General features: G+C 38.2%; 1 protein-coding gene across 1 annotated transcript in view; it reads left to right on the plus strand.

The window, feature by feature from the left end:
* Nucleotides 1–12,989: 12,989 nt before the first annotated feature.
* EIF3M (eukaryotic translation initiation factor 3 subunit M) overlaps nucleotides 12,990–25,408 on the plus strand; it is a 17,528-nt gene continuing 5,109 nt past the window's right edge. Inside the window, exons 1-8 of the mRNA XM_024752576.1 lie at nucleotides 12,990–13,118; nucleotides 15,540–15,672; nucleotides 16,471–16,609; nucleotides 16,892–17,015; nucleotides 17,169–17,263; nucleotides 22,752–22,835; nucleotides 23,960–24,059; nucleotides 24,684–24,765. Of these exons, the coding sequence (XP_024608344.1) occupies nucleotides 13,077–13,118; nucleotides 15,540–15,672; nucleotides 16,471–16,609; nucleotides 16,892–17,015; nucleotides 17,169–17,263; nucleotides 22,752–22,835; nucleotides 23,960–24,059; nucleotides 24,684–24,765 (799 nt within the window). The 5' untranslated portion in view covers nucleotides 12,990–13,076. The remainder of the gene's footprint in view (nucleotides 13,119–15,539; nucleotides 15,673–16,470; nucleotides 16,610–16,891; nucleotides 17,016–17,168; nucleotides 17,264–22,751; nucleotides 22,836–23,959; nucleotides 24,060–24,683; nucleotides 24,766–25,408) is intronic.

Here is a 25,408-nt window from a genome sequence, read left to right on the forward strand (position 1 = left end):
ATTTACACTTACCATACAAAAATATTACATCTTGCAGTTTCTTCTCTGTTTCATATTTTGAACACAAATAAAAACTTCAAGTACTCACACAGACTGATAGAACTGAAGTAATTCAAGTTCTGTTTCTTTGTTTTTACAACCACTGTACTACCAGTCATTTATTCTAAACCTCCTATTTATATGCAGAAGTCTGGAGAACCATAATCTGTGCTGAAAGCCAGCTCAAAAGGTTTCAGGACTTTAAGATGTACTCTTGAAATGTATACATGTAACTGAGCCCAGAGTTGTCAGGTCCTAACTGTATAACTGGGTGTCCTCCAAATTAACTTCTTTATAAAATACAATGCTTACTAAAGGATGGGAAATAAAACGGTGCTGATTTGACATGTGTGTGAGTGTGTGTGTGTATAATGTATATATAGTTCTCTACATATTATATATGTGCATATATATAGTTACTTCTAAATATGTCAGTGATAAAATAGTCCTCCCTGAAAAAAAATCTTTTCATGGTTAAGTTTTAAGCATTTGGTGCAGTTACTATTAAATTTTTTAATGAATATATTTATACTGATATTATATAATTATATAATATTATGTTATATATAATAATATTTTAGAGAGATATATGTTTTAAAATGATCCACAGACAAAGCACCTCATTATTGTGCCCTTTTCTGCATGCATATTTTGTTTCAATAAAAGGGTAAAAAGAAGAAGAAAGAATATCTGGGGCAGCTCACAGAAGTGTTGGGCAAACTGGACTAACAGGCTTGAGGCTATTTTTGAAACAACACCCCGGACCATGTGGCCCACCTGGACTAACAGAACCATTTCTGCAGCTGCTGCTGCCCCAGGGAACGTAAGAGGAAGTCACCACTGCCAGTGCTGCCCCTGAAAGCCAGAGACCTCCACCACCACCTCTGCCCAGCAAACAGACATGCATAGAGCTTTCTTCTTCAATTGCCATATATTAGTTTCAAGTGGGTCTATCTAACTGACGGAGCCTAAGGTCAAATTTGGAGGAATTTGTCTTCTGGATTCCCCCTCAAGGGAGATGGGAATTAGAAGGCAGGAAATCATAACAAGTATGTCCAAAAAGTGATAGGTAGCCAAAAAATATGAGAAAGTCCACTACAGCATACTTCTTTAGCTGTTCAACATTAATACGTCATTACTTTAAACTTAATAACAACACGTGAACAATCACGATAAAATTCTCCTATTGATCACAGTGCAAACGTCCCTGATGCAAATAAAAACACTCTCTGTCCCAAAGGGAGACAATCTAAAAAACAATCTCATCCAAGTACTGTACCCAGCTGAATCTTAGCTCTCTGGATGATGTGCAGGTCCAGATATGACCTTAACACTAAAAGATAACTGCCCCCTATGTATTGAATACACAATAGAAAAGGAGCAGTAATGCACTTTCCTTCGGGTCAGGAAAGTGAATAGGAAACGTTGCAGCCACAGGAAATATCAAACCCTGTATTCTGGCAGTGAGAAGGAGGACTCCGTGCCTTGGTGGTGGTATAAGATCTGGTTCTGCCCGCTGGAGGAATCCTCCGGGTCCATTATTATGCATGGCCTCACAGATAATAGGCCAAGGATAAGGGCTTTAGAAAGGATGCCCTTCCTGGGGACCTCACAAGACCCTCTCAGTCCACTTCTAATAGGTGTGAGTTTAGGAACCTGGGGTGGCTTAAGGGGTTGAAGAATTATAGGCTGTTGCTAGACAAGTCTGGAATTTCTTTGATAACATACTGTTGTGAGACAATTTTCCTTGAGTTTCTTGTCTCTCTAATATCTTATATGCAGAGGCACTGATCACCCTTTGTCTCAGACTATCTTTTCAAGGGTGTTTGTGTAGAAAACAGCCTTGGAAGATTGAGATAGTGTTTCCCTCCAGAACAAAGGGCAAACATGCTTACAGTCCATTATAAACTATTTGGGCTCCCTAAGCTCAGGGTTACTTTCCTGTAACGTGCACATCTGACACACATCTGAGCCCATCCACCCCATCTTTTGAGACTTTGCTGAAAGTGGCAAGGAGTAACCAGAATATGTCAACATGGATTATATCTACTCTTTCCCCCAACAACGACATAAAATATCATGGTTTATGTCCCAAGAAATAAAAGAAGACAGTTTTCCATGGAGAATGTTTTGACATCATTTAACAAGGTTCATGCTGTTTCTAAGCTTGAAAAATCTGGGTCCTCATTGTCAAATCCTTACTTCTTTCCGTAAGTCAATACCATACTTTAGGTTCTCTTGTTGGAAGCACTCTACTTCTGGTACCAAATCTGCTTGGTTAAATTGGCTCCAAGTAACAAAATAACGCTGACGTATAGTGGCTTAGACAAATAAGGTGTGAATTTTCCCCACAAAGCTAGAAATCTCGAATTCCCAAGGGCTGAAAGGGTGGTTCCATAGTGAACCAAGACCCAGGTTCCTTCTAGCTTTCTACTCCAGTCCTTTAGCAAGTGAAATTCATCCTCAGCTTGCTACCTTGTGGTTGCAAAGTGGCTGCCCCACCTCCAGCTTCACATCTACAACCAAGATAGCAAGAAGGGGAAAGGCAGAAGCTAAGTATGCTTCCATTCAAAGAACTTTTGAAAAAGCCCATGTAGCAACTTTCCTGTCATTTTATCAGCCCAAAGATATCACATCCTCACCCCCAGCTGCAAAAGAGGCTGGGAAACACAGTTCTTTAGGTAGGCGTGATGCCATACTGAACAAAAGATGGGTTCTGCTAGTAAAGTAAAAAGAGAAAACATGTATTGGATACGTTACCAGCAATGTCTGCCACAGCAATTAATTTTTTAAAAAATTAAGTGCTATATAGGAGAAATAAACATACCTTTAAGCTCTATCTGTACTGAAGATTCTCTGAGTACAATCTCAGGAAATTCATGGCCAGATAGTGAAAGTGAAGGTAGGAGAACATATAGGAGACAACTTCAACAGTCCAGACAAGAAATGATGAGGGTCTGAATCGAAAAGTTAATCAAAAGGGTAGAAAAGCTGTTCAGAATTGGGGGAAAATAGTGCCTCCCTATTTCTGACGTTTCCTTCCAAGTGAAGAGAGCTGTACACAGTGTCCATTTTGACACTTGTGGTTTCTCCATACCTTTACCTCCCTCTGCCCAATGGGCAGTTGAGTGATTTCTCTGACCAGTACCTGTGGGAAGAATAACTAGGAGCATTTCAGGTCCACCATTTTGCACTAGGGAGTGGATCCCCCCCTGTGGAGCACAGCCTTGCGCTGGAAACTGGAGGTTTCTTTCCTTACTGGCCTTGTGTAGTTAGGAACCAGTCCATCACTGCCTTTTCTCCTCTTGGCCACAGACAGCATGAGTTCTATCCTCCTCCACTGTGTAAGTCTTACATATCCGAGGCCTTCCTATCCAGGAGGCTAGGTGGATAAATCTTCCACATTCTGGAGTTGAGGTTTACCCAGCATATTTAGTTAACAGGTCAAAAGCCACATCATATGATCTATCTCTATTAACAATGAAGACACTACTTCTTCCCCCATCTGCCTCTCCTGTATATTATTTATCTTTTTAAAAACAGCTCTGTTGATATAATTCACATACCATACACTTCACCCATTTAAAATCTACAATTCATTCGTTCTTAGTATATTCACAGAGCTGTGCAACCAGCACCACAATCAATTTGGGAACATTTTCATCACTCCCTAAAGAAACCTCTTACCCTTTAGTTATCGTTCCCCCTTCTTCCCCTTCAACCCCTTCCCCTCCCAGCACATACACACACCACCAATAGAAACATACAATATGTGTTGCTTCTGGCCTCTTTCACTTAGCATAATATTTTCAAGATTCTTTCATGTTGTAGCATGTATCAGTCCTCCATTCCTTTTTATTGCCAAATAATATTCCATTATATAAATATACCACGTTTTGTTTATCCATTCATCAATTGATGGACATTTGACTAATATGAATGTTTTGGGCTATTATGAATAATGCTGCTATGAACACTTTGTATATGTTTTTTTTTTTGTGTGTGTGTATATGTTTTTGCATGGACATATATTTTCAATTCTCTTGTATATATGCCTAGGAGTGGAAATTCTGCATCATATCATAACTCTCTGTTTAGCCTTTTAAGAAACTGCAGACTGTTTTCCAAAGTTCCAAAGTGGCTGTACCACTTTATATTCCCATCATCACTCTATGAGCATTCCAAATTCTCCACATCCTCATCAACACTTGTTATTGTCTTTTATATCGTAGCCATTCTAGTGGGTGTGAAAGGGTATCTCGTTTTGCTTTTGATTTGCATTTCCCCAATGGCTAATGAGTGCTCTTCTTCTGACCTGGATGATAGTTACATGTATATGTTCACTGTGATAATTCATCAAAGTATACACAGGATTGGTGCATTTTTCTGAACATGTTACACTACAATAAAAAGTTTATTTTGAAAGCACATATTCCACATCAGGTAAAGACTTCTTATATTCTATTTTTTAAAATGAAATCATTACCAAGCAACAAAAAAGGAGACAAGAGCAGCAGCTTTCAAGTGACACAGACCTGGATAGGAATCCATGCTGACCGATGCTGTGTGTCTCAGGCTGGCAAAGCTGCCTAACTCCTCTGAGCCTCTGTTGCTTCATCTTTCAATAAAATTGTAAAACTAATAATACCTCACAGGATTGTGGTTAGTGCAGCTCATGTAGGAGCTAAAAATCATGTTTTTTCCAAAAATGTAAAAATTATTAGCTCATAAAACTACTATTGCATTCACATGGTTTGCAGTTGGTACGCCTCTTGACTAGCGCAGTAAGATTTTCCCTCTGGTATAGACATGTCTTTCTGAAATCATTTTAAAAACATAAATGATGAATGTGTCTTCTTTGGATTCAACAGATTTATGAATGTTTCAATAATCGGCTATGTCATGTGCAGAAGTTAACCTTATGAATTTGGGGAAGTTAATTGGGAAGATTAATGTTTTCTAATGGTCAAAGTGTTTGAGATTTAAAGCACTGTATTAGTTCCAGTGCTGAATCTACAGCTCAGGTGCAATATATTCCAGTAAGCCACCAATTAACTGGCTTAAACATTAGTTGTTTCACCTGTAAAGTCACTATAATCATATGTTGTATCACTAGTATAAAATGTGATTATTAGTTATAAATCTCTGAGACCCTAAGATGATGGTTGCTTTGTAAATTCAGTGTTATACCACAACAGCACGAAGAGAGATTCCAAGATTCCCACCATAAACACACATTACGTAAAGTTGTTGACTTACATTTACATAAACTTTTTATTTACAAAATTATGACTTTAGATTTCAAACTTTTCTCTCTGTGTCAATCAGGATTAGATTCAGTTGTATATGAGAGAAATCCTATATAATGGTAGATTAAATGAGATGGAGGTTTATTTTTTTCTTATGTAAAACAAGTCAAGAGGCAGGCAGTCATGGCCTGTTACTGCATCTTCCTGATGTCATCAGGGATATAGGCTCTTCCATCTTTCCTTTCCATTATCTTGGCTTCTACCTTTAAGGCCACATCTTGGTTTTAGTTTGGTTACTGCAACTCCCACCATCAAGTACATGTGTTCTTAGGCAGCAAGAAATAGAAAAGGACAAAAGAGGCTGGGTCTGCTGCTTTTATAGAGCTTTCCCAGAAGCTCCTCCCAATATTTCCATTTACATCTCATTGGCTACCCCAGCCATAATAAGGCTGATAAATTTAGTTGCATGGAAGGGTTCATTGCATGGAAGGGTTCATTCATTTAGTTGCATGGAAGGGTTCATCTACACTATAGGGAGGACTTGCTACTAAGGAATAAGAGGATGGATAGCAGGCTGACAAGTGGCAGCAGTCTGTGCCACACTTTTTTCCCCCACCCTTTTCCATGTCTTTCTAGAATGTTGTAATCATCTATTTTTCATTCAAAATTTAAAGCAATGATCGGATATCATTGCTTTATATCTGACATATCAAACATATGTCAATTTAGTTAGTTAACTTTTATGATATCATTCACTAATATAACAAATATTTATTACTCCTTCTTTGTATCAGCCACTTCCATAAGCAAAGGAATGAAATAATGAACACATTCCCGCCTTCTCAAAGCTCCCAGGATATTGATTCAGTAAAAGGACGATGATTAACTATTATAAATAATGCCCATTTTGAACGGGTTACCCTTTAAAATATAGCATTACTATTTAGGTAATCAACTACATGTACTATTTTAGTAGAAAAATATACTTTTATTTATCAGATGAATAATTCTATAGTTTTGAGATACTTGATATATACTTGAAGACAAATTTTGGATATCAATATCATGCAATGCATTCTTCTTGCAAAACAATGTAGTTTTTGTCCAATTATAAAATTTCAGGTGAATATATTAATATGGTCCTTTCACATAAGACAATTAAAAATAGAGCTAAATCCAGGTTTTCCAGAATTTTTCATCAGAAAGAACAAGGAGATATTACTAGAGGGAAAGCAGACAAAATAAACAGTAAAGAAAAACTATAAATATTTAGCTGTATTTTTCAGGTTAAAAAAATCAGCTAGAGAATATTGTCTTTCAGAAGATAGAGGACCTATTCAACATCTTGGTACTAATTCATTTTTTGAAAGTGCCTAGATATGTTTTTAAGAAACTAAGAATATGATACAATAAGAACAGGTTGCTATTGTGACAGTATAAATGACAACTCTTATTTTATTGCCTTTAACACACCAGTTGACCTGTATTTTATTTTGGGCATAGGAGCACGTTAAAATTGGCCAGCTCAAATTTCAACTGGCTCCAGATTTCTTCAATTGGCTCCAAACTTTTTTATCTGAAACATTTGGAACATATGGAATATGCCATATATAGAAGAATAGACAATATTTCTTATACCACTTGTCTAAGTTAAGGGAGATTTGTCTCCTTTAAAAAGGTAAACAAAAGTCCACAGAACACTTATTTTAACAAAACAGAGCTAAAATTTTTTGACTCATTTAAAAACCAATTAGATCTGAGATATTATTTTTAAATGAATATTAGTCCCCCTCATCCAGGCAATGACAATCTATAGTGTTGCCACTTAAGATTAGTTTGTATTTTCTAGAGATTTATATAAGTGGAATCATACAGTATGTCTGGCTTCTTTCACACAACAAATTATTTTGATTCATCCATATTGTTACATGTATCAATAGTTCATCCTTTCTTATTGCCTGCACAGCTTGCAGGATCTCAGTTCCCCGACCAGGGGACCAGGGATTGAACCCAGGGCCACTGTAGTGAAAGACTGGAATCCTAACCACTAGGCCACCAGGGAATTCCCTTCTTATTGAGTTTTGAAAGTGTTTTATATATTCTGGATACAAGTCCATACCAGATGTGTAATTTGCCAATGTTTTCTTCTAGTCTGTGGCTTGTCTTTTCATTCTCTTAAGTGTCTTTCAGAGAGCAGAAGTTCTTAATTTTGATGAAGTCCAATTTGCCAATTTCTTTTCATTCATGGATCATGTCCTTCAGAGATGTATCTAAAAAATCTTTGGTCACAAACCCAAGGTCACAAAAATTTTCCTCCGCGTTTTCTCCTAAAAGTTTAATTAACAGTTTTAGATTTTATATTTAGGTCTAAGATTCATTTTAAGTTCATTTTTCCATATGGTAAAAGTATGGATTCAGTTTCATTTTTCTCAAATATGAATATACAATTGTTCCAGCACCATTTGTTTAAAAGATTAAACTGCCTTTGTATCTTAGGCAAAAATCAATTGACCACATGTAAGTCTATTTCTGAGCTCTCTTTTCTCTTCCTTTGATCTGTCTACCTTGATGTCAGTATCACACTATCTTGATTACTATTACCATTTTGCATTCCTACCAGCAATTTATCAGAGTTCCAGTTGCTCCACATCCTTATTAGGACTTGGTATTGTTTTCTTTAAATTAGTTTTTGTGGTAAGTGTGTAGTGGTATCTTATCATGTTTTTGATTTGCATTAAAACTGGGTTGTTCTCTTTCTTACTATTGAGTTTCCCATTTTTTTTTTAACTTAATTTTCCCTAATTTCCTAAACAATACCCATCTTGGGTGCGTATCAAGGCCTCCATGTTGTTTTTCTTGCTTTTTCAAATAAGAAGCAAGCTTGCAATTACTGCAAGTAGACAGTCTGCCCCAGAATATTAGAAGGCGTTGGCTTGAATTCAGGCCAAACTTTGGAATCCCCTTGAGTTCCTCTTTCTCTCACCCCTTACCTGATCTGTCAGTAAATCTTATCAGTTTTACCAGCGAGAATTCAATCAATTTCTCACCACCACTCCACCATCTTCTCTTGCTCTGTCTCTGTAATAGCTTTCTAACCAGTTTCCTCCCTACTTGGGCCCTTGCTCAACTTATATCATTTTGCAACACACCTGCCAGAGTGATCCTTTACAAGAAAAGTTGTTTGACCTCCTCACTCCTCTGCTCAAAACCTGTTAGAGGCTTGTTAAAGTCAAAACCAAATTTTTTATTATAGCCTACAAGACAATGATTTGGCCATGGCTATCTCATCTATTCCTCTCCTCCTCAAATCCAGCCTGCAGGTTTCCTTGCACCTGCCTCGAGTCCTTTCCTTGCTGTCTTCTGCATGAAAAGCTCTCCTGCAGATTTCTCCATCGGTACTTTCCTCATTTCCTTCACTTCTCAATGACATGTGAGCCATTTTCTTTGCTTACTCTATCTAAAATGGCATGCACGCACACTCATACACACACCACCCCTTTCTCTGTTGTTTTACTGGTGCTAATTAACATAACTACTGAATAACAGCTAATACATCTAGAGCTCACCGTGTTTTAATTGCTTTATATATTAATTTACTTAATCCTCAGAACAACGCCATGAGTTAAGTACTTGATCTAATTTTTCCAGAAGAAGCTGGAAAGCAGCGGTTAAGCAACTGCCCCAAATCACACATCCATCAAATGGTGCAGCAGGGATTCCACCCCAAGAAATTCAACTCTGGAGTCTGTGCTGTAAAACACTACACTATTCAGGGCTGCGTTTCTAATTACTTTGTACTGTTTGTGTTCTGTGTGCCCCCAATGGAATGTAAGCTGCACGTGGGGGAGCTTATTTTGAAAACTACTGCTGTCCCCGGGGTAAAATATTTCCATTTACATCTCATTGGCTACCCCAGCCATAATAAGGCTGATAAATTTAGTTGCATGGAAGGGTTCATTGCATGGAAGGGTTCATTCATTTAGTTGCATGGAAGGGTTCATCTACACTATAGGGAGGACTTGCTACTAAGGAATAAGAGGATGGATAGCAGGCTGACAAGTGGCAGCAGTCTGTGCCACACTTTTTTCCCCCACCCTTTTCCATGTCTTTCTAGAATGTTGTAATCATCTATTTTTCATTCAAAATTTAAAGCAATGATCGGATATCATTGCTTTATATCTGACATATCAAACATATGTCAATTTAGTTAGTTAACTTTTATGATATCATTCACTAATATAACAAATATTTATTACTCCTTCTTTGTATCAGCCACTTCCATAAGCAAAGGAATGAAATAATGAACACATTCCCGCCTTCTCAAAGCTCCCAGGATATTGATTCAGTAAAAGGACGATGATTAACTATTATAAATAATGCCCATTTTGAACGGGTTACCCTTTAAAATATAGCATTACTATTTAGGTAATCAACTACATGTACTATTTTAGTAGAAAAATATACTTTTATTTATCAGATGAATAATTCTATAGTTTTGAGATACTTGATATATACTTGAAGACAAATTTTGGATATCAATATCATGCAATGCATTCTTCTTGCAAAACAATGTAGTTTTTGTCCAATTATAAAATTTCAGGTGAATATATTAATATGGTCCTTTCACATAAGACAATTAAAAATAGAGCTAAATCCAGGTTTTCCAGAATTTTTCATCAGAAAGAACAAGGAGATATTACTAGAGGGAAAGCAGACAAAATAAACAGTAAAGAAAAACTATAAATATTTAGCTGTATTTTTCAGGTTAAAAAAATCAGCTAGAGAATATTGTCTTTCAGAAGATAGAGGACCTATTCAACATCTTGGTACTAATTCATTTTTTGAAAGTGCCTAGATATGTTTTTAAGAAACTAAGAATATGATACAATAAGAACAGGTTGCTATTGTGACAGTATAAATGACAACTCTTATTTTATTGCCTTTAACACACCAGTTGACCTGTATTTTATTTTGGGCATAGGAGCACGTTAAAATTGGCCAGCTCAAATTTCAACTGGCTCCAGATTTCTTCAATTGGCTCCAAACTTTTTTATCTGAAACATTTGGAACATATGGAATATGCCATATATAGAAGAATAGACAATATTTCTTATACCACTTGTCTAAGTTAAGGGAGATTTGTCTCCTTTAAAAAGGTAAACAAAAGTCCACAGAACACTTATTTTAACAAAACAGAGCTAAAATTTTTTGACTCATTTAAAAACCAATTAGATCTGAGATATTATTTTTAAATGAATATTAGTCCCCCTCATCCAGGCAATGACAATCTATAGTGTTGCCACTTAAGATTAGTTTGTATTTTCTAGAGATTTATATAAGTGGAATCATACAGTATGTCTGGCTTCTTTCACACAACAAATTATTTTGATTCATCCATATTGTTACATGTATCAATAGTTCATCCTTTCTTATTGCCTGCACAGCTTGCAGGATCTCAGTTCCCCGACCAGGGGACCAGGGATTGAACCCAGGGCCACTGTAGTGAAAGACTGGAATCCTAACCACTAGGCCACCAGGGAATTCCCTTCTTATTGAGTTTTGAAAGTGTTTTATATATTCTGGATACAAGTCCATACCAGATGTGTAATTTGCCAATGTTTTCTTCTAGTCTGTGGCTTGTCTTTTCATTCTCTTAAGTGTCTTTCAGAGAGCAGAAGTTCTTAATTTTGATGAAGTCCAATTTGCCAATTTCTTTTCATTCATGGATCATGTCCTTCAGAGATGTATCTAAAAAATCTTTGGTCACAAACCCAAGGTCACAAAAATTTTCCTCCGCGTTTTCTCCTAAAAGTTTAATTAACAGTTTTAGATTTTATATTTAGGTCTAAGATTCATTTTAAGTTCATTTTTCCATATGGTAAAAGTATGGATTCAGTTTCATTTTTCTCAAATATGAATATACAATTGTTCCAGCACCATTTGTTTAAAAGATTAAACTGCCTTTGTATCTTAGGCAAAAATCAATTGACCACATGTAAGTCTATTTCTGAGCTCTCTTTTCTCTTCCTTTGATCTGTCTACCTTGATGTCAGTATCACACTATCTTGATTACTATTACCATTTTGCATTCCTACCAGCAATTTATCAGAGTTCCAGTTGCTCCACATCCTTATTAGGACTTGGTATTGTTTTCTTTAAATTAGTTTTTGTGGTAAGTGTGTAGTGGTATCTTATCATGTTTTTGATTTGCATTAAAACTGGGTTGTTCTCTTTCTTACTATTGAGTTTCCCATTTTTTTTTTAACTTAATTTTCCCTAATTTCCTAAACAATACCCATCTTGGGTGCGTATCAAGGCCTCCATGTTGTTTTTCTTGCTTTTTCAAATAAGAAGCAAGCTTGCAATTACTGCAAGTAGACAGTCTGCCCCAGAATATTAGAAGGCGTTGGCTTGAATTCAGGCCAAACTTTGGAATCCCCTTGAGTTCCTCTTTCTCTCACCCCTTACCTGATCTGTCAGTAAATCTTATCAGTTTTACCAGCGAGAATTCAATCAATTTCTCACCACCACTCCACCATCTTCTCTTGCTCTGTCTCTGTAATAGCTTTCTAACCAGTTTCCTCCCTACTTGGGCCCTTGCTCAACTTATATCATTTTGCAACACACCTGCCAGAGTGATCCTTTACAAGAAAAGTTGTTTGACCTCCTCACTCCTCTGCTCAAAACCTGTTAGAGGCTTGTTAAAGTCAAAACCAAATTTTTTATTATAGCCTACAAGACAATGATTTGGCCATGGCTATCTCATCTATTCCTCTCCTCCTCAAATCCAGCCTGCAGGTTTCCTTGCACCTGCCTCGAGTCCTTTCCTTGCTGTCTTCTGCATGAAAAGCTCTCCTGCAGATTTCTCCATCGGTACTTTCCTCATTTCCTTCACTTCTCAATGACATGTGAGCCATTTTCTTTGCTTACTCTATCTAAAATGGCATGCACGCACACTCATACACACACCACCCCTTTCTCTGTTGTTTTACTGGTGCTAATTAACATAACTACTGAATAACAGCTAATACATCTAGAGCTCACCGTGTTTTAATTGCTTTATATATTAATTTACTTAATCCTCAGAACAACGCCATGAGTTAAGTACTTGATCTAATTTTTCCAGAAGAAGCTGGAAAGCAGCGGTTAAGCAACTGCCCCAAATCACACATCCATCAAATGGTGCAGCAGGGATTCCACCCCAAGAAATTCAACTCTGGAGTCTGTGCTGTAAAACACTACACTATTCAGGGCTGCGTTTCTAATTACTTTGTACTGTTTGTGTTCTGTGTGCCCCCAATGGAATGTAAGCTGCACGTGGGGGAGCTTATTTTGAAAACTACTGCTGTCCCCGGGGTAGAGAGCACTGCCTGCCTGCTAGCTAGTCCCTCAATAAAGGCTGAAATGTGGGTTAAATTATAACTCGAAAAAAAATCGCACCCAAATTTCAAAAGGGTAGGTGGTCCCCGTGAGGCGCAAGCGGGGCGATAATACGGAACACAGACCACACCCCACCTACCAGAGTTGGAAGAGACGAGAGACCACGCAGGAAGGCAGCCCGTAGGGCTCGTTCCGCTTCCGCTTCCGCCTCCGCCTCCGCCCGGCCCCGCCCCACAGAGCGGGCGCTGCGATTGGTCTCCGTGGCTTCGCCCGTCCTGGTGACCCCGCCCCGCAAGACCCGCGCAGGCTGACCCGGAAGCGGTTGTGAGGCGCCGGCGCGCGGCCCAGCTCCTTTTTCCGGTCAGCGTGGTTTGAGGGCCGAGTGTTCTAAGTGCTCCAGCCTTCGCCATGAGCGTCCCGGCGTTCATCGACATCAGCGAGGAAGATCAGGTATGCTCCCGGAAGGCGGATGCCGCCAGGGTGGGGTGTAGGGGAGGCTCAGAAGTGTGAAGGACCGAGTCGGGGCCGAGCCAGCGCCGGGCGAGCGGGACGCCGCCCCGCGGAGCCCGCCTCGGAGCCGAGAGCCGCGGTTCAGTCCTCCACACCTCGGAGTGCGGAGGCCGCGAGGCAGGGGCGCGCGTCCCTGGAGGCCTGGGGTTGCCCGCCAGCCAGCACTCACTGTGCTGGGCCCGAGGCCTGACGGCCAATTTCCTGGTCGGCGTCGGGACTCTTCCAGCCTGGAGTCACTGCTGTCTGTCGACACGGTACTTTTTGACTCATTGCGGAGCGTATCTGCTTCCGTCCTCCAAATGCAGCCACATCCGGCGTGGGAGGTGGCGAATCTTTAGACGGCGTAAGCAGTTCAGGGAAAAATAATTTGGTACTAAAGATCAAAATGGCTATGTTATTATTGTGACCACAAGGGCACAGGTGACGCCTATTTTATACGTAGGCCCTATTTTACATTCTTACTTGAGCAAGAGTGAGAGTTCTGTAACCTGAACGCATAACGTCAATTCCATCCTCATACTTTGAGGCATACACTTGGTGAACAAATCTTAATATTTTAAAATTTTCTGTTTGGGGTTTGCATGGCTCATGCTTCTCATTTTCCCCATAACAAAAGTTAAACTTTAGTTGGTGGGAGTTAAACTAAACTTGAAATGATTTTCTCTAATTTTGCAGAACTGAAAACTATTCTGTGAAGTCGTTAAGAGTTGTCATTTTGTATTTTTCTGCTATTCCACTAACATGGAAATTTTGGTTTCGATAGAAGACAAAATATCAATACTAGTGTAAGATAACTTTTAGAATTGCAGATGTGATTCCCCCCCACCTTGGTAGAAATGCAGACCTTCAGTCCTGAAGAGCAAAGGAAGAAGGGGAAAGAAAAATGGGGGGAAAAAAAGGCTAGGGAATGAGTTGAGCATAATTAGAAAAGAAGATGTGGAAGGAAAAAAAGGCCTGAGTAGGAATAGAATCACGTTATCAGCAATTGGCTATTAGGTGACTGAAAAAAAGTGGTTTTTTTTCCTAACATAGAAGAGGGTTTGTAGATGCAGGAAGTTCTTGTCATTGATTATATTAGTTTTAAAGTGTCATTTCTAGTTAGGTTATGCTAATGTTCTTGTTTCACAGTAAATAGGTGACTGCTTTGGGAGTTAAACTTTGGTCATATTCTCTGATTAGAGTTAAGTGGCGTTCAGAGTCCTTGTTTCCTTTTCTTTGCTTTTACCACTCCATAACCACCTGTGGCCGGTAAGGATGACAGATGAAAACAATAAACTGTTGATTGAATAGTTTGCTTTGTGGGTACAAAGCAGGAACTGAACAGATGCCTTTGTGGGGTAGGGGGTAACCATACCATGTTTCCTTCATAGAGAAATATGCAGTGATGTTTTTGTGCACTCTGATATGGTGAGGTTTGTTTTATGAAATCTTGTTTATGATCCCAATTCATGTGAAGTTACTGTGTTATCTGAAATGATAGCACCATCAGAGCAACAGCTTTAATACACTTAGGTAGCCAGACATATTTGTGGGTTTAGAAATGTGATGCCTACATATTTACTAATGGTATCCCTACATCTCCATTTCAGTTCTTCATTTTATTATCTTAAACACTGTTTGCATTCATGTGTGGTTGCCATAAATACCAAGTCCTCAGAAGAATAAGTTGTTAAATATTATATATGCATTAGAGTAGAAAATATTTAAATATCTGGATGTAGTACTATAGTTATGTTTTTATAGATCCAAAAGTGCTTTCTGATTCAGGTATGCATTTTAAAAGAGTAATTACATCGTAGATGCTATTTGATAGAAACATTTTATTCAAGGTGACATTCAAAGGCATCACCTTTTTATCTTTGTGTCTCCCACAGCCCTTATCTTAGATAGGTCCTCAAACATTTAATTAATGAATGATTACTTTCTTGCCAGGGTAATGTCTGTAACTTTTTTAAGTATTGTGTTATGTAGACCTGAGAGCAATAAAACTTCTTTAAAAGAAATCAGATCAGTTATTCCCTTTCCCCACTCCTCCTCCCAAAAAAAGCTTTGTGTTATAGTAGAAAGGTTTTTGCTGTATACTGGAAGTCCAGCAGGATATATAGGTGATATGAGGGAAATTTGACAGTGATCAGTGTGGGTTATAGTGGGTCTGTGTAGCCACTTGTTGACGAGAACCTGTGGGGCTGTGATGGTGGATGAGCTGGGGGAAAGGCACTTTAACATAATTTAAAGTTATCATTAAGTGCTATGTTTACATTTTATTTTTTTAGAAATACGTCAGAATGGTTTGAAATCTTGTGATTTCTGATTCATAGTTCGTTTTATAGATATATATAGCAACCCTATTTGATTCAACAGGCTGCTGAGCTTCGAGCTTATTTGAAATCTAAAGGAGCTGAAATTTCAGAAGAGAACTCAGAAGGTGGACTTCATGTAGATTTAGCTCAAATTATTGAAGCCTGTGATGTATGTCTGAAGGAAGATGATAAAGGTTTGTCTTTAACTTTTTGTAATATTTACTAATCATAGAGGACCTACTTTTAAAACTTTCATGTGAATTATATTTGTTTTGTTTTAGACCTTAGAACTTTTAAGCACTGTTTTTAATCTTTGCACACACTTTCAGTTTATTCTCATCTGTTTTACTCATGAAATAAGCCTATTTTGATAAAACATCTTTTTTACATGTTTTTTGAGTGTTATTGCACATGGTAAATACTGGTAATTTCAGAATGAACTGAAGGAAAAAATGAATCTTTTCATAAGGTTTAGATTAATATGAGATGGAATACAATTTCAGGTAATCTAAAAGCTGATTTAATTATTTGGCTGATTCCCCATTTATTGAGATAAAATGGGAAATTTTGAAAATTGGGAGTCCTAAAATCTCTAGTTAAGGTTTGAGATTAAACTTGGTGTACAATTAGTATCTTGCTAGTAAAATTGAAACTGTATACTACATAGACATGTAAATCAGTCTTCTGTTTTACTGGTTGAAAACCAAATCTTGGGTAGTAACTTCGTCCTTCAATAAAATGTGTGAGTTGCTTTCTGAATGATGACTATACAACAGAGCTGGTTTAGTGTGAATTCATGTGCACTATGTTTTTTGGTATAATGCACACCATTGAAGGAAAGGTGTTCTTTAGAACTGCTTTACAGTAGCCAGAGTACCTTTTAAGTGTTTTATGTTTAATGGTCTTTGGTGTATTAAAACACTGGAAATACATGTTTAACAAGATACATTAAATATTATAATATCACTGTTGTGTCATCCATACTTGTGTAGATGTTGAAAGTGTGATGAACAGTGTGGTATCCCTCCTGTTGATCCTGGAAGCAGATAAGCAAGAAGCTCTGATTGAAAGCCTGTGTGAGAAACTGGTCAAATTTCGGGAAGGTGAACGCCCATCTCTGAGACTGCAGTTGTAAGTTAAGAACTGGAAGAGGCCCAGTTTTTCAAGGGGCTCTTCATGTTACTGTCATTTAATGGTTAAAAGCAAGAATTCTAGAACTTGACTGTCACCTGTGACTTATTGGTGGTGTGTCTTTGGACAAGTCACTTAACTCTCCTGTGCACCATTTCCCTCCGTGTAATGTGGCGTTCTTAATAGTATCCCTTTCAAGTTTGTTGTCAGAACATATAATCTCAATTTAGTTACCATAGTTACTGATCTCCAGCATTGTTTTATTATTTGTTTGTTAACCAGGCTAAGCAACCTTTTCCATGGGATGGATAAGAATACTCCTGTAAGATATACAGTATATTGCAGCCTCATTAAAGTGGCAGCATCTTGTGGGGCCATCCAGTATATTCCAACTGAGCTGGATCAAGTGAGTTACCATGTGAAATACTTGTTCTCCTTATAAGAAGTATAGTTTTAGAGCTCAAATAAGCAAATATGTCTTCTAAATGTTATCTTTTAAATTGTGAAAATATGTTCACTGTGTCACTAAATTTTCTCCTTTTTGTCAATCTCCTTGTAGGTTAGAAAATGGATTTCTGACTGGAACCTCACCACTGAGAAAAAACACACCCTTTTAAGGCTACTTTATGAGGCACTTGTGGATTGTAAGAAAAGGTATTCAGAATTAACGTACTGACTTAAAACATAATGGCAATATAAGTAGTTGAGACTTTTTTAAGGACAGGTAGGATAAGTGATTTTGCTCTACTTCGTTCTCTAAGGAGTTGCTATAAATTTCTTTCTGTAAATTTCACCTACTAAATTAAAGATAACTGCAAAGTTTAAAATAGTCTTTCCCATCTTTATACTTTTTAAAAAGCAAAACTTGCTTTTGTTCTAAAAATGGTACAACTGTTAATCCCAAAGCTGTGTGTAATATTAGACTAAGTTATTTAATGGTGCTTTGATGTCTTAGTATAGGGTAGTGCTATCACTTTCGTTTAATGGTGGTGAGAGTCTATCAGTCATAGTCAGAGTCTCTTAATATATATAACAGTGCCCCTGAGATGAAATTTTGCAATAGACTGTACTAAATGGTACTTAATTGTGCTTTTGCAAGGTCTTGAGTTTCTAAGGCTTGTATTCGGCCCAGCAAACTTCATGCCCAAAATATTTATTCTTCATCCAGTTTATGGATGCTACCAAATGATATATTTGGCCCAGTTTTTAGAATTAGGGTTGAAGGATAATCCTACCATTTTGACCTGGCTTTTTAATTTCTCTTTTCACATAGTGGTTAAAAACTTTTAGGAAAAGTAATCAGTCTTTAGTTTAGTTTTTATTATTATTATTTTTTTTTGCGGTATGTGGGCCTCTCACTGTTGTGGCCTCTCCCGTTGCGGAGCGCAGTCTCCAGATGCGCAGGCTCAGCAGCCATGGCTCACGGGCCCAGCCGCTCTGCGGCATGTGGGATCTTCCCGGACCGGGGCATGAACCCGCGTCCCCTGCATTGGCAGGCGGACTCTCAACCACTGCGCCACCAGGGATGCCCTTCGGTTTAGTTTTATTGCACAATTTTTATAGTTGCTTTCAGTGCTAGGGTGTTTAATATATTAGAGACGATCAATAAGATTAATGTTTCTGTTATGTTAAAGTAATGTAAAGTTTTTGCAGATCATTTACATTTAACAATACAAGAGGAAATTATATTTTTGTTGTGAAAATTGCAGCATTTTATTATAAAAGAAGTTAAATAGGGAATCTTGCATTAATAGCCTATTTCATTTTGTATCAGTGGCTACTGTCTGTTACATGCTAGCACACTTGTGGCAGCATTCTAGCCAGTTGTCAGTAACTGTTAAGAGTGGGTAGTTTTATATTGGACAGTCTCAAATGGGGAGGGCATAAAAGCTATTGGAGAAAGAGTCCATATTTTAACATATGCTATAAATGTGCAGGCTGTGGAATAAAACTACTGGGATTTCAAATCTTGGCTTTCTTACTTGTATATGACACTAAATCTCTGTACCTCAGTTTCCAACTTCAGAGTGGATATAATAGTAGTACTTACCTCATAAGGTTGTTGAAAAGATTAAATAAGCTAATGTACACATGAAGTTCTTAAAATAGTGGTTTCCTTATTGAGAAAGCACTCAGTAAATATTGGATATTTTATTCCTATCATCCTTTTCATTTCAAGCTCATCTTTAAAAAGTTAGTCTGCACTTCCCTGGTGGCGCAGTGGTTGAGAGTCCGCCTGCCGATGCAGGGGACACGGGTTCGTGCCCCGGTCCGGGAAGATCCCACATGCCGTGGAGCGGCTGGGCCCGTGAGCCATGGCCGCTGAGCCTGCGTGTCCGGAGCCTGTGCTCCGCAGCAGGAGAGGCCACAACAGTGAGAGGCCCGCGTACCGGAAAAAAATAAATAAAATAAAAAGTTAGTCTTTTTTCTGGTACAGTAATTTAAAATGATGAGTGTTACTGTTTCCCTTTGAATGTCTAGTGCTTATCAGAGTTGATGACTACTCATTGGATGATTTCTCTAATTGCTATTTAGTAGATCCTCAGTCTTTTCTGTGTAAAAAGGAAATAACTAAGGTAATTACAAAGAATTACAAAGCTAATTCTCAGAGAAATTGAGATAAGACATCATTACCCATCTTGTGCTCTCCTAGACATACCCTAATGTTAACATATTAGGAAGTGTCTGCAGCATTTGTCACAGGTGATCACTCTTTCCTTCTTGAAACACTTCCTTCAGTTGGCTTTTGGGGCACGTGTCTAGATTCTTTGCTTCATTCACACCTCATTTGTGGCTCCCTCCCTTCTTCGAATCTGCTCAATTTATACCTCATCAGAAAGACCTTCTCTGGCTATCGGTAGAAATAACAGTATTCCCTTACCCTCACATTGCTTTTTTCCCCTCATCCCTATTTTATTATCAGCCCCACTACACTTATTAGTAACTGACATGCTATATTTTCATGTTTATTATGTGTCAGTCCCCTCTAGAATGTAAGTTTCCCAAGGGCAGGAACTTTTTCTTCATTATTAGAACAGTGTCTGACATGAGTAGGTACTTAGTATATAAGGGCTAAATGAATATTTCTGAAAAATGAACATGTTGCAAAAGCAGTGGATGTAAGAAGCAGTGACTTAAGGCAGTATGAAGTGGTTTATGGAACTAGAGTGTATGCCCTTCCCAGAGGCATTCAACCCGGGCTTCTCTTCTGAGCTTCAGACCCTTATGTCCAACTGCTTTCTACCTGGTTCTACTTAGATGTGGCCCATAGTTGCCTCAAACTCAATGTGACCAAAATGAATTTATCGTTTTCTCTCCCTAAATTAGTTTCTGTTTTCCTAAGCAAGACATGTTGAAGTGGTCTTCTGTTTATTCTCTCTACAGCGGTTTTGTGAAACAAAACTTTCAGCCTATCATTCTTTAGGTTTACATTTTCTTTAGCATACAGTACAGAATTCTTAGTTTGGCATATAAGTCCTTTCTGACATGGGCTCCTGTTTATTGCAGTAGCATGGGCTTGGTGAATGTGATAATAATCCTCTTGCCAGTTTTGTATGGTGCAGTGACAAACCACAGAAACTTTGTTTTCTTTGTATGGATATTCCCTCCCTCCATTTCTCTCCCCCTCTCTCCCTCTTTCTCACATACACATGACCCTATACCCTTCCTCTTGGTATATCATACCCTAGACATAGTGAACCTGTGTCAGCTGCAAAAGCACTCATGCTCTTTCCCAGTCTGGACCAGAGGCTGGTACCTGTTTTTATATGGCCTACAAGCTAAGAATGGTACTTACATTTTTAAGTGGTTGACAAAAAAAATCAAAAGAAGGAGGATATTTTTTGAATTGTGACCATTATATGAAATGCAAATTTCAGTGTCCATAAAATTTTATTGGAATGCACCCATACTTATCATTTATGTATCATCTGTGGCTGCTTTTGCCTAGACTTGAGTAGTTGCGGCAGAAACCAGATAGCCTGCAAAGCCTAAGATAATTATTGCCTGGTGCTTCATGGAAAGTTTGCCTATGTTTGGTCTAGAACTACACTCAACTCCTTTTCTCTGCCTGAAATGCTCCTCCCATATTTACAGCACCCTGTCCTTTTTTTTTTTTTTTTTAATTTTATTTATTTGTTTACTTTTGGCTGTGTTGGGTCTTCGTTTCTGTACGTGGGCTTTCTCTAGTTGCAGCGAGGGGGGGCCACTCTTCATCGCGGTGCGCGGGCCTCTCACTGGCGCGGCCTCCTTTGTTGCGGAGCCCAAGCTCCAGATGCGCAGGCTCAGTAGTTGTGGCTCATGGGCCTAGTTGCTCCGCGGCATGTGGGATCTTCCCAGACCAGGGCTTGAACCCATGCCCCCTGCATTGGCAGGCAGATTCTCAACCACTGCGCTACCAGAGAAGCCCACCCTGTACTTTTATCATGGCGCTTCACACACTTGGTTAAAAGGTTTATGAGGTTTTAGGTTCAGTGAAGGCTAGGAACCTTGTCTGTCAACCATTGTATTCCCAATCTGTTGGTAGTGATGGGCCCTGAGTTGATGAATGCTACCTACACTTAAGGAACTAGGGAAGGATGCTCATTCAAATTTCTGTCATGCTGCTGATTTAAATTTTAAGATTTGGTTTTTGTCTAGTACACAGAAAATGGTCGTTTTTTGGTGGTTGTTTGGCTTTTTGTTGGTTTGTTTGTTTCTGCTTCTAAATAGAACTCTGAGAGTTGCCTTGCCCTCTTAGTAAGAATGCTTACGTTTATGGGTGCCCCCTTCATGATTTTGTTTATATTGGTGGTTGATGAGTGCAAATTGTGTAATATCTTCTGAGTCCTCATTATATGTCAGATATTGTGCACTTTAAATGGGCCATTTTATCTGATCTTTGTGAATTCAGATTTCTTTAACTGATAAGATGTATTAGACTGAAGTATACTATGGTTGTTAAAACTGGAAAGTGTGCCTATGCTTGCAGTGTGGTGCAAGGTAATAATTTAATTGAATCCTGGTTTTGTGGGGGAGTTTTAGAATATCATTTAAGTTTTTAAAATAAATAGTATAGCTCTTACTGATTTTACCCAGGTTGAATCCAGATGTGGGGGGAAAGAAGGGCTTTTAGAAAATGAAAAAAGGTGGTGGGGAACTGTTAAGCTTTCTGTAACTGGCTGAAGATTCATCAGTTTAAAGGAAGAAATGAAGGGTGAAGATAAACATTTACAAAGAGTTCAGATTGAGAGAATGCATTTAATTATTTTGTACTTTGCAGTTAAAATTGATCATCTACATAATTCTAAGGATGATTCAATTGGAAGGATATCATTAGTGGAGTTATTTAAATATCTGGTGTTGGCTCAACTTCAGCTGTACTATCCTAACAGTTTCTCAGACACAAAACCTTTTTCTCACCTAGGGCTTTTTAAAAATTTTTTTTTATTTTTGGCTGCGTTGGGTCTTCGTTGCTGCACGCGAACTTTCTCTAGCTGTGGCGAGCAGGGGCTACTCTTCGTTGCGGTGCATGGGCTTCTCGTTGCAGTGGCTTCTCATTGCGGAGCACGGGCTCTACGTGCGCAGGCTTCAGTAGTTGTGGCATGCGGGCTCAGTAGTTGTGGCACACGGGCTTAGTTGCTCTGCGGCATGTGGGATCTTCCCGGACCAGGGCTCGAACCCGTGTCCCCTGCATTAGCAGGCGGATTCTTAATCACTGTACCACCAGCAAAGTTCCTCACCTAGGGCTTTTATACCTGGTCTTCTCTGCCTGGAAGCTCATCCAGCCCCCACCTTCTACCTCTAGTACGTTTCATGGCCAATTATTTTACATTCTTTAGATCTCAGCTTACATGTCATTTCCTCAGAGAGACTTTCCTTGCTCATTCTATATGAAGTAGCCTCCTCTTTCCTGTCTCTGCTCTTGTTACTCTATTACATCACCATTTATTTCCTTTATGGCACTTACTTGTTATTTTTCCTTAGTCGTCTCTCTTTCCTCCTAGAAGGAAAGTTCCATGACTTTTTCCATAGTGGAGGACTGTGTCTCTGGGTCACCATTATATGTATCATCAACACAGTACCTGGCACTTAGTAAATATTTTTGAATGAATGGATAGCAGTAATGATACTGTGAAATTCCTAAAGCTGTATTTCTTTTTAGTGATGCTGCATCAAAAGTCATGGTGGAATTGCTAGGAAGTTACACGGAAGACAATGCTTCCCAGGCTCGAGTTGATGCCCACAGGTAACGTTAAACACAGTGTTCCAATGATGACTGTCAACAGGGTAGAGGTGAGCTACACCGTTCAGTCATATAGCTGAAGTCATGTTTGCATCTACCAGTGATCCAAAGCCATTTGATACCATGTGCGCCATGAGGATTCTAATGTAGATACCAAAATTCAAGATTTGGTATTGAAAGAAACCAAAGAATGCATGTGAAATAGCCACATGGTGTTTGCTCTTTGGGGTATTGCTGCAGTGGGGGTTCCCAACCTGAGTAGTAGAACCTAATCTTGGGTTGATTTTACCTTAATACTAAGGTACGTAGATGGGGAAAGGCTGGTGGCTTTCTGTAAAAATTAGCCCATTGCTAATGGGAATAACTGCTTCAAACAGTCCTAGATCTAGTTAGTGGCAATAAGAATAGTCAGTTTTTTAAATCTATGAAATGGAAATTATGATAACTTCTTTATAGGGTTATTCCATCATTGATAAAATGGGCATGATAATACCATGTCTCTCAGGGTGCTGTGAGGATGAAATGAAGTAATACATGTTAAAGCACTTACCTTAGTGTCTGGCATAAATAGTAAAAAAAATACTGGTGCTGTTTTATTCTTTGATTACTTTGGTGGTGCTTTCTCTCCAGCTGTTTTTGTCTATGGTAACTATTTTTAAAAATTTATTTATTTTTGGCTGTGTCGGGTCTTATTTGTGGCACGTGGGATCTTTGTTGCCACATGTGGGATCTTTCATTGGGGTGCATGGGCTTCTCGTCAGTTGTGGCACGTGGGCTCTAGTTTGCGGCACACGGGCTCTCTAGTTGAGGGCACAGGCTTAGTTGCCCCATAGCATGTGGGACCTTAGTTCCCCGACCAGGGATCAAACCCGCAGCCCCTGCATTGGAAGGTGGATTCTTAACCACTGGACCACCATGGAAGTCCCTCTACAAGTAATTTTATTAAAATGGACATCACTGATAGATTTATTGGCCTGTTTTAAGCCCAGTTTTGTAGCTTTTTTAATGCAGTGTATATTGAACTCATAGATATTTTACTTAATTGAATATATTTTGCAGTCTGCAAAGGCAGTGAAAAGTACCTGAATTTCAAGACTCTGAGCTTGGGTTTTTGTTTTCCAATTAAGGTGTATTGTGCGAGCATTGAAAGACCCAAATGCATTTCTTTTTGACCATCTTCTTACTTTAAAACCAGTCAAGTTTTTGGAAGGCGAGCTTATTCATGATGTAAGTAGTTTATCCTTAATGTTAAAAATATTTTCTCCTAAATCTAACATACTGAACCGTAACTCTACTTCTTTGTATTAATGAACATGACTCTTAGAGAAATCTAGAAAGAGAAGAACTATATTCATTTTTGTATCAGGAACAGACTGAAATTTAGGACTAGAATTCAGCTTTTCTCCAGCCACCAAACACATGCCTCCTGTTCTTCCTCCCTTTCCTTCATCTCACTTGCCTGCCCATTATGAACTTAGAGAATACAGATTTCTTCTTAGTGTATAGTGTCAGCTATCCCCAATTAGAAAGATAAATCTGATATTTAAAAAACAGATGAACGTACTTTTCAAGTGCAATTATAAATACATTTTGGATTATTTCTATTTGTACTGTCATTTCCACCATCTTTTGGGGTAGATCGTTTAGAGGACACTGTATTTACTGATTCTTTCATCTAAATGAGTTTTAATGAAAGCAAATTTAGATGGTAATTTGATCAGATTGAAATTTCTGCTTGAAGGAAATGTGGAGTCTTGTTGCTGGGAGTCAATGTCTTAAAAGTATCTTGAGTATAAATGTTAATTCTGTATTGAATATTGTATCTTTGTCTTTTTGTGTTTATCTGTATAGCTTTTAACCATTTTTGTGAGTGCTAAATTGGCATCATATGTCAAGTTTTATCAGAATAATAAAGACTTCATTGATTCACTTGGTAAGTTGTGGGGATTTTTCTTTGGAGGGGTAGAGAGAGAGAGAGGAATGAAAGATCCAGCAAATATGATCATGGCCTTATGTGTAGGTTACCCTAACCAGTGGTGTAAAAGATCTTATTCCTTAGATGCTTGGTGATTTACATTTTTGGTACTTCTTTTAAAAAGCCATAGTCACATTTGTAGCAAATAGCTTTTTTCCTTCTAATATAGTCTTTTATACTTGGTTCTCCCCCTCCCCCCATTAACAAATTATAGAAGTATATATATACACTGTGTTGCTAAGCACATCTACGTGAAGCTGAAGATAGAGTTAGAAATGGAGTTGTGATTTTGTGTGATAGGAGAAATTTTCCTAACTACAGTTTGTTGAAGACAGCATAGTAAGTTTAAGGTTTATGATTTTTATCTTGGAGCTTTCTTTCTAGACCAACAGAGTTCAGTAAATGTTGCCAAATTGAATGTTATCCTCATTGAGCAAACTGCATAGTATATATTCAATATTTTCCTTCTGGAGCATGTTTTTATCATGCTAAAATTAAAAAGGGAAAACTTAGAAAATCTGTAGTTGAACAGGTTTAAATTGTTCTAAAACTACCCTTTTTTTTTTTTTTTTTTTTTTTTAATTTTTTTTTTTTTTTTTTT

This window comes from Neophocaena asiaeorientalis, unplaced genomic scaffold (assembly GCF_003031525.2).
Source record: "Neophocaena asiaeorientalis asiaeorientalis breed wild unplaced genomic scaffold, Neophocaena_asiaeorientalis_V1.1 scaffold196, whole genome shotgun sequence".
NCBI lineage: Eukaryota > Metazoa > Chordata > Mammalia > Artiodactyla > Phocoenidae > Neophocaena > Neophocaena asiaeorientalis.